Below are 9,588 nucleotides of genomic sequence, written 5' to 3'. Positions count from 1 at the left end.
TCTTGAGAAATTTGTATGCAGGTCAGGAAGCAACAGTTAGAACTGGACATGGAACAACAGACTGGTTCCAAATAGGAAAAGGAGTTTGTCAAGGCTGTATATTGTCACCCTGTTTATTTAACTTATATGCAGAGTACATCATGAGAAACGCTGGACTGGAAGAAACACAAACTGGAATCAAGATTTCCAGGAGAAATATCAATAACCTCAGATATGCAGATGACACCACCCTTATGGCAGAAAGTGAAGAGGAACTCAAAAGCCTCTTGATGAAAGTGAAAGTGGAGAGTGAAAAAGTTGGCTTAAAGCTCAACATTCAGAAAACGAAGATCATGGCATCCGGTCCCATCACTTCATGGGAAATAGATGGGGAAACAGTGGAAACAGTGTCAGACTTTATTTTGGGGGGCTCCAAAATCACTGCAGATGGTGACTGCAGCCATGAAATTAAAAGACGCTTACTCCTTGGAAGGAAAGTTATGATCAACCTAGATAGCATATTCAAAAGCAGAGACATTACTTTGCCAACAAAATTTCGTCTAGTCAAGGCTATGGTTTTTCCAGTGGTCATGGATGGATGTGAGAGTTGGACTGTGAAGAAGGCTGAGCACCGAAGAATTGATGCTTTTGAACTGTGGTGTTGGAGAAGACTCTTGAGAGTCCCTTGGACTGCAAGGAGATCCAACCGGTCCATTCTGAAGGAGATCAGCCCTGGGATTTCTTTGGAAGGACTGATGCTAAAGCTGAAACTCCAGTACTTTGGCCACCTCATGCGAAGAGTTGATTCATTGGAAAAGACCCTGATGCTGGGAGGGATTGGGGGCAGGAGGAGAAGGGGACGACAGAGGATGAGATGGCCGGATGGCATCACTGACTCGATGGACGTGAGTCTCAATGGACTCCCGGAGTTGGTGATGGACAGGGAGGCCTGGCGTGCTGCAATTCATGGGGTCACAAAGAGTCGGACACGACTGAGCGACTGATCTGATCTGATCTGATCTGAGTTTGGGGTCTCAGACAGTAAAGAATCTGCCTGCAATGCAGGAGACCTAGGTTTGATCCCTGGGTGGGGAAGATCCCCTGGAGAAGGGAATGACTACCCCCACTCCAGTATTCTTGACTGGAGAATTCCATGGATAGGGAAGCCTGGCAGGCTACAGTCCTTAGGGTTGAAAAGAGTCAGACAGGACTGAGTGACTAACACTTTTCACTCTCAGCCCTCTAGCTGCAGGCTTGAGGATTCTGGCAGTTCTCTAACTGCTATGATGGAGGAAATTTGGGGGGCTGTGGAAGCATAACTAAACACTTATCATGTCTTGTTTTCTCCTTAGCTAAAATCTGAGTCCCTTGAAAACAAGGACAGTGCCTTCTCTGCCTCCCCCAAGAATGCCAGTCAGTGAGCGTTCTTACCCAGCCAGGAGCCTCAGTGCCTGTTTGCACAATGTGTATCTTCCTGCTTAAAATCCTTCGAATGCGTTGCTATTAAGATAGCTGTTATTAAGGAGTTAGCCAAAGCCCTGTGGTATAGTCCCTGCCAGTATCTCCCATCTGAGTAGGAAGACCTCTTCTCTCTGCCTGCTCTCTAGTCATTCTGGCCTTTTTTTCATCTTTCTAAAACAATGTTTTCAAACATTTCTAATTGCAGCGTACAGTAAGAAATGTATTTTACAGTGAAACCCAGTTTGTTTGTTTTGTTTTGTAATGACAAACAGAGGCTCTGTAAAGCATTACTTAGCTTTCCTGCTTATACAAGGCACTCTGATATTTTCTGTTTCTTTTAAAAAGTACCGACTAAATTGATATTATTTTGAAAAACACCGCTCTTACGCATTCAATTTCTTTGCTTCGGGGCCTTTGCGTACACTGTGCTCTGTCTGAAAAGTTTTTCCTGTATCCTCTTTACCTGGGTAGAGTTTACTTATTCTTCAAGGTATGTAATCAAAGGATGCTTCTCTCTCCGGAGTCGACAGCCTGCATTTAAGTCCTTAAGACCGTGATGAATGAGTTAATACATGCAAATAACTCAGAACAGCGCATGGCAAAATAGTAATGCTTGGTCTCATTATTGCAGAAGGTGCGTGTGATTGTTCACATCTGTCTTTCCACACCTCCCAGATTACAAAAACTCATTAAGTCAGAGACTGTGGTGAATTTTTGTTCATCTTTATAGAGTCCTCACTTGCCCTTCGCACACAAAAAGCGCTCACAAATGAGGGCTAAGGAAACTGCCGAGAAGGAATAGAAACGTCGACAGGCTGGGGGCGGAGCCACCGCATGGCGTCACTACGGCGCTCCAGAGGCCCCACGGGGCGGGGCTATGCCTACCTAGCCGTCAGTGTCACGTGGGACTCCGCTGAAGCGGCCGCATTGGAAGCTGGGCGGAGATGGCGACAGTGAAGAAGGTGCTCCCGCGGAGGCTGGTGGGCTTGGCGACCCTCCGGGCTGTAAGTGCCCCGTCACGTCCAGGGCCGGTCTTGAAGGCACCGTGAGGGTCAGGGTCTAGGACTTGGCCCCTAGCGGCTGCTCCCGTAGAGGCAGAGCCTAGGACTTCCCTGGTGGTTCAGCGGGTTAAGACTCAGCGCTGCCAGTGCGGGGTGCAAGGGTTTGATCCCTGGTGGGGCAACTGAGATCCCACGGGCAGTTCTGGGCAACCAAATGATTAAAAAAAAAAATCGATACCATTTCTCTGAGAGGCAAAGCCGGACAGCTCTTTAGGCCAGAGTTGGGAGGTCTTTGAAGTCTTGGACACCACTCTCTGACTCGCCCAGATGCCTTGAGAGGCATGGGAAACTGACCCTCAGAGAAGGGGAGCGACTCTCCCGGGTCGTGGAGACTTGGAACGCCATCCTAGGCGTCCTGCTTCCCTGGCTAGGGCTCTTCTTGCGGACCCTGGCATCTTTCTATCATAGGGCTTCAGACTTCTTGAAGTTCCTCCTTAATGAAAGTCATGAATACTCAAGAATACCCTGCCAGTTCGAGTGGAAAAAGCCAGGCCATCCCCCTCTGTTGTTCTCCATTTCTAGTTCTTGTTGCGTTTGGGGACACTTGGTCCCAGCTAGATGAGCAGGACTTGGATCGCGTGTTGCTGGATGTGATTCCCCTGGAGTTGTACTTTGGGCTAGTTCGATCCTGATGTTCCGCCTTCTCTCCCATGCTCAGTGAGTGGAGGGAAAGTGTAGGAGACCTAACTGGGTAAAGAGTTGAATACATTGTGTTGGTTAAAGCTCAAGCTGTGATGCCCCAGCGGTTCTGAAGCTACTTTTTAGGTTGAGTGACAAATCTCTAAATTCCAGTCATATTGACCTTTAACATGGAAGAAAAGAAAATCCTCAGGGTTGGTTTGGAGGTTCAGGAAAATGGAACTAAAGCATTTGACATTTTTCTAGCTCTTAGTAAGTGATAGGTCAGTTGTTGCTTTAGAGTTTAGAAGGAGTTAAAACTGTGTGCTGCTGCTACTGCTAAGTCACTTCAGTCGTGTCCGACTCTGTCCGACCCCATAGACGGCAGCCCACCAGGCTCCCCCGTCCCTGGGATTCTCCAGGCAAGAACACTGGAGTGGGTTGCCATTTCCTTCTCCGATGCATGAAAGTGAAAAGTAAAAGTGAAGTCACTCAGTCATGCCCGACCCTCAGCGACCCCATGGACTGCAGCCCACCAGGCTCCTCCGTCCATGGGATTTTCCAGGCAAGAGTACTGGAGTGGGGTGCCATTGCCTTCTCCGTAAAACTGTGTAGTGGTAAAAATTACATTGTCTTGGCAGTGGGGAAGTGGGTAGGGGGCTCTCAAAAAGCCACTTCAGTGTCTACTAGACCACCCTCCCCCACCAGTTGCTCATTGCAAATAAATCCGTGAAGTCCAACTTGAAAAGTTAAGAAAATTAAATGAGATGGTGAATGTCAGTGTTTGAAAAAACTCCTATTGCAATGAGATGGTAGTGGTAGGCATTCCATGGGGTTACTAGCATAGATTTGATATGAGAACCAGACAGTTAAGTGCAAACTTCCTCACTTCTAGCTGTGTGATTTGGGGTCCTTCTGAGGTCATTTCTTCCCCTGTGGAGTCGGGAGAGTAATACATGATAGTCCCTCATCGTATTGAAGCGACTTAGCAGCAGCAGCAGCATCATAGCATCATATAAGGACTAAAGGAAGTGCTGATGGCTGCGGCGCTGGCCTTTAGCCAGTGTTAGCTGTTGACATAGGTACCATAGCTCAGGAGGCTGTGGCTCAGGATTTGTGTGGTTAGAGGGGATTATTTCTATGCAGAACTGTACAAAGGGAATTAACTAGGTGTTTAACCCAGGCAACCCAGAGTAGCTCAAACTGTAAAGGATGTGCCTGCAATGCGGGAGACCTGGGTTTGGTCCCTGGGTTGGGAAGATCCCCTGAAGAGCAACCCACTCCGCTATTCTTGCCTGGAGAACTCCATGGACAGAGGAGCCTGGTGAGCTACAGTCCATGGGGTCACAAAGAGTCAGACACAGCTGAGCAATAGCACTTAACCCAGGCAAGAGAAAACGGGGGGGACCAGAGGGTGGCAGAGATAATGTGGCCTAGGGGTTAAGAGCGTGCATTCTAGATCCACACTGCTGGGTTCAGATATGGGCTCAGTAACTAGCTAACCATGTGACCTTGGGAAAATTACTTAATCTTCTTGAACTTCATATCTCTCATAGTAAAATGGGGACTTTAACAGTTCCTACCTAATAAGGTGTTGAGAGGATCGTATGGGTTAATATGTAAAAGGCTCTTTTATGTGCCTAAAAAATAGTAGATGCTTCATAAATGTGAATTGTTTTGTTAGTATATGAAGAGTTGTTATGAAGAAGTGTGTTATAGAATCAAGTTGATTCTGTTCTCATAAAAGGAACTTGAAACAATTCTTTCAACAACATTTACCAGTTATTTATTGAGTCCCTGTTAGGTCTCAGGGCCTCAGAGAAATATAACAATTAATAAAACAGAGTTCCTGCCTCTTGGAGCTTACATTCCAGTGGGATCCTTTTAGGGTAATGTACCAGCAGAAGCTGAACATACCAACTGGAGGGAGATTCAGTTTGCAGGGACCTTCCAACCTAGCCTGTTGACTTCATGAAATTCAGTGGCTCATCACCTTAGCCTCTAGGAAGCTTTGTTGGCTAAAACCAAGGCCAGTTTGGGCAAGTTAAGTTCCGGCTGTTTGATAGCCAGGAATATTTCCTTCCTTAAGGGTTTTGGGAATGGGGATCCTTAGCAGATTGCTAGGGTCTTCCCTCATAGCTCAGTCAGTAAAGAATCTGCCTGCAATGCAGGAGACCTGGGTTCAATTCCTGGGTCAGGAAGATCCTCTAGAGAAGGAAATGGCAACCGACTCCAGTACTCTTGCCTGAAGAATCCCATGGACTGAGAAGCCAGGTGGGCTACAGTCCGTGGGGTCGCAAGAGTTTGGGCACAACTTAGCAACTAAGCCTCCACCACTAAGTAGATTGCCGGTACCCCTGCCCCTTGCCCTCCTGCAGTGTGTTCATCCAGATTAAATCTGGTGAAATGAAATTAATTTCAACAGTAATAAGTAGTACTAAGAACAATAGAGGAAAGGGAGAAAAAAACCTTGTATTACTTGGTGGTGAGGAGGGGAAGATTTTCTATAGAAGACTATATATAGGGCAGACTTTATACAGAGGCGACTCCAGGCCATTGTTTTAATATCTTCAAATGCTGAAGGTTTCATCTCCTCTCAGACTCACTCCCCTTGTCACCACCCACCCTGTGATCATAACAGAGCAGAGCCTCTTCCATCCCTGCCACCCCACATAGTCCAAGACGACTCCTCTCCACACTTGGCAGTTGTCCTCCTCTGGGGCAGCTGTGCCCCGGGTGTGTGTGCTAAGTCACTTCAGTCGTGGCCGACTCCGTGCGACCCTGTGGACTGTAGCTCACCAGGCTCCTCTGTCCACGGGATTCTCCAGGCAAGAATACTGGAGTGGGCTGCCGTTTCCTTCTCCAGCAGATTTTCCTGACCCAGGGATCGAACCACGTCTTTTAGGTCTCCTGCATTGATTGGCAGGGTTCTTAACCACGGGAAGGGTTCAGTACCACCTGGGAAGGTTCAAGTCAAACTAGGCTTTAGGAGAAATCAGTTCTGTTTGGGGACTTCTAAGTTTGAGAAGTACAAATAGGTTTGTTTAAAGAACAGTCTAAATGCCCAGTTGCCAGGTGGTTGGAAATGAGTCTGGATTTCAGGGGAGTTGCAAATGGTCCATACTGCAAGCATGAATCTCTTACTCTGTTCTTAAGTGAAATGTTCTTTTTGTTCTTGATTCTAAAACAGAGCAAATATGGATTAAAGGGTGAGAAATACTGCTTCTCGTCTCAGTATTGAGGATGGATACATTCTTTCTAATTTGTCCCCATGGAGAACTGTGACACTCTCTTCCTGTTACTTTTTGTTCCCTCTTTTAAACCACAGGTCAGCACCTCATCTGTGGGTACGTTCCCAAAGCAAGTGAAAATTGTGGAAGTTGGTCCTCGAGACGGACTACAAAATGAAAAGGTAAACGTGGAAATCAACCAAAAGATATTTCACAGGTACTGAGCGCTCCATGTCACGGGTGCCGAGCTGTGCCTGACTTTGGGCCCGTCTGGGAGGCCAGGCAGGCACCTGTGACAGTTCAGCCCCAAGTGTTGTGATCCTGGGTCCCTCTCAAGGGCCTGTGGGGCGGGGTGGATGGTGAGAGCTGCAGGAGTGCGGGGGAAAGGTGAGGGCGTGCCTCATCCAGCAGCGACACGTCAGGGGATTCGGCCAGAGGAAGTTATGAAGGTCACATGCCAAGATTTAGCTTGGGAATGTCCCTTACAACCCTGGTGTAAGAGCAGGACAGTTGCAAATAACCAACATGTTCAGTATGAGGAAAAGTAGATCAAATACATTAATGACTTCATAAAATGTAATACTGTGAAGCTGTTAATGATATAGGAGTATATTAAGTGATGTAAGCAGATTATACAATACTGTATATATAATTACATATGTATTTATATATTAATATACATTTAATCTTATATATAAACAAAAAAGTTTGTATATGTGTGGAAGCATCTTCCGAGAAAAGGATCTTAGAACAGTGCTGTGTGATAGAACTTTCTATGAAGATGGAAATGTTGTAGATTTGAGCTGTCCCATACAGTAGCCACTAGATACATGTGGCTGTTAAGCACTTGAATTGTGGCTTGTATGGCTGGGGAATTGAATTTTTAAAATGTAGTTTCAGTTAGTTTAAATTTAAATAACCACATATGGCTCATGTGTGATGTACTGGACTGCACAGATCTAAAAAGTTACCTACCAGGGTATTAAGAGTGTTATCTCTGGCAGGTGTTAGGGTGGTTTTCTTTTGTTTGGGGTGTGTTTTTCTGAAATAATCATGTGTTAATTATTTTTTAAATTAAAAAAAAAACCTTAAAATCTTAAAACATGCTTGCTGCTGCTGCTAAGTCGCTTCAGTCGTGTCCGACTCTGTGCAACCCCATAGACGGCAGCCCACCAGGCTCCCCCGTCCCTGGGATTCTCCAGGCAAGAACACTGGAGTGCGTTGCCATTTCCTTCTCCAATGCATGAAACTGAAAAGTGAACGTGAAGACACTCAGTCATGTCCGACTCTTAGCGACCCCATGGACTGCAGCCCACCAGGCTCCTCTGTCCGTGGGATTTTCCTGGCAAGAGTACTGGAGCATGCTTAGTCTACCTTTAATAATGAATGTTGGTTGTAAAAGACAGTTGTAAGGTCTCTGAGGGCAGGATTGTGTCTGTTCTGCTCACCACTGTATCTGTAGCTCCTAGCACATTCCTTGGAGCAGGGTGAGCCCTTCAATGGATTAAATTAAAACAGAGGGAGAGAAATTGGGGGTGGAAGAGGCTGGTGAGAAGGATTTGGGAGTTTTAGGATTTTGGATCCAATCTTGTAAGGACTAGGCAGCCAGGGGAAGCTTTTGAGCAGGAGGGTGAGATAATAGAGACTGTGTTTTAGAAGGATTCCTGTGTGGGATGAATTGGTAGAGGAAGATCATGGCGTAATAGACATGGGATGATAGTAGATTTGGAAATAGGAATCCACAGAGGCTGGTGAGCAGCCAGACAGGGTGTGGCGGGGGGAGAAAGAAGTAGTGGAGCATGTGAGGATGAGATCCTGTGCCACCTGAGACGGAAGGAGGAAGGTGTGGCCTGTTGGAGGCCATGTCTCATAGGATCCAGAGGGTTAGTCATCTCCGCCCTTTCAGGCCATGGCTCACTGGTCTCAATCTGTTTTTGATGGGGTCATAAAGTAACAGAGCTTTAGTTTAAAAGCCCGTATGACGGGCAAATACTGTTTCCATTGTAAGTATTAACTCCTTTTCAAGTGAGAAACTGCTTTCACTGCAAAATGCTCTCTGTGGAACTGGAAGACAAGCCTGTACTGCACCTATTGGCAGGATTACATGTGAATTCAGGTTAGTGTCTGACAGTGGAGACAGTGAAGCGGGTGCTGTAGAAAAAGCTTTGAACTGACTGCATTCTGAGACCATTTTGTGACTCACTTGGCCAGCCTGTCTTTTTCTGGTGTTTTCTCTTTGCATTACAGAATATTGTACCTACTCCAGTGAAAATCAAGCTAATAGACATGCTTTCCGAAGCAGGACTCCCTGTGGTAGAAGCCACCAGCTTCGTGTCTCCCAAATGGGTTCCACAGGTGAGCCCCGGCCTGCAGGCACATCTCAGATGCATTGGAAGTAAGTGGAGGTCAGGATGTAGGTTTCCAGGTCCTCACTTTTGTGAGCTCTCAGTGCTTCATAGTAACATGTACAGCAAAGGAGGGTGACTTGGGAGGAAGACTCGGTCTTGGCTGTGCCCCGCCTTGCCTGGTGAGGCCTTCCCCTCCCCAGGTTCAAGGTGATGTCTCTGGCTCTAGAAGCCTAGAATCTCTAGGCCTGTCTAGAGATGTGGCTTCTGTGTTTGTCGAAAGGGGAAGCTGGACAGCTCCTGCATCACAGAGACAGCCAAATGGGAAGAAAGATCCTGGTCCAGCTGAGTGTTAGGTGACAGGGAGCTGAGCCCAGGGTCGGACTCAGAGCACGTTCTCAACCAGTGGCTAGAAGTATCATTGCTGCTGGTGCGGCTCATGTAGAGTCGACAGTGTTAGCCACATGGAGAAACTGGGGTTCTCACCCATGCTAGGGAGCCTTCTGGCTCATCAGCCGTCAAACAAGTAGTGAAAGCCTTGGGGAGACTCAGCTCTGCAAAAGGCCTCTTTTCTCCAAGGGTCCTGGAGAACAGAGATTTTGTGCTAAAAAGGCTTTCTCTACCTGAGCTCTCTGCCGCCTTGGTGGTGAATTGGCAATGTCTCCTTTGGCTCCCAGATGGCTGACCATGCTGAAGTCTTGAAAGGCATCCAGAAATTTCCTGGCGTCAACTACCCAGTCCTGACCCCAAACTTCAAAGGCTTCCAGGCAGCGGTAAGAGACTCATTTTTGGTTGGGGAGTGCCCCTGAAAAGAGATGGATGGCATGGGCCCCTGTCTTGTCCCTGAGCCTCAGTCTCTGTCCCAGGATTCTGTCCGAACGACTTGTCTCCAGC

At 47.1% G+C, this 9,588-nt stretch overlaps 1 protein-coding gene across 1 annotated transcript in view; it reads left to right on the top strand.

Annotated features, from left to right (window-relative positions):
• Window positions 1-2,347: 2,347 nt before the first annotated feature.
• The window catches only part of HMGCL (3-hydroxymethyl-3-methylglutaryl-CoA lyase), an 18,374-nt gene continuing 11,133 nt past the window's right edge, over window positions 2,348-9,588 (top strand). The window contains 4 exon segments of the mRNA XM_010830042.1: window positions 2,348-2,444; window positions 6,448-6,531; window positions 8,597-8,704; window positions 9,372-9,467. Coding sequence (XP_010828344.1) covers window positions 2,385-2,444; window positions 6,448-6,531; window positions 8,597-8,704; window positions 9,372-9,467 — 348 coding nt within the window. The 5' untranslated portion in view covers window positions 2,348-2,384.

This window comes from Bison bison, unplaced genomic scaffold (genome assembly GCF_000754665.1).
Source record: "Bison bison bison isolate TAMUID 2011002044 unplaced genomic scaffold, Bison_UMD1.0 scf7180017864516, whole genome shotgun sequence".
NCBI classification, from domain to species: Eukaryota; Metazoa; Chordata; class Mammalia; order Artiodactyla; family Bovidae; genus Bison; species Bison bison.
This window is presented reverse-complemented; position numbering and strand designations above follow the sequence as displayed.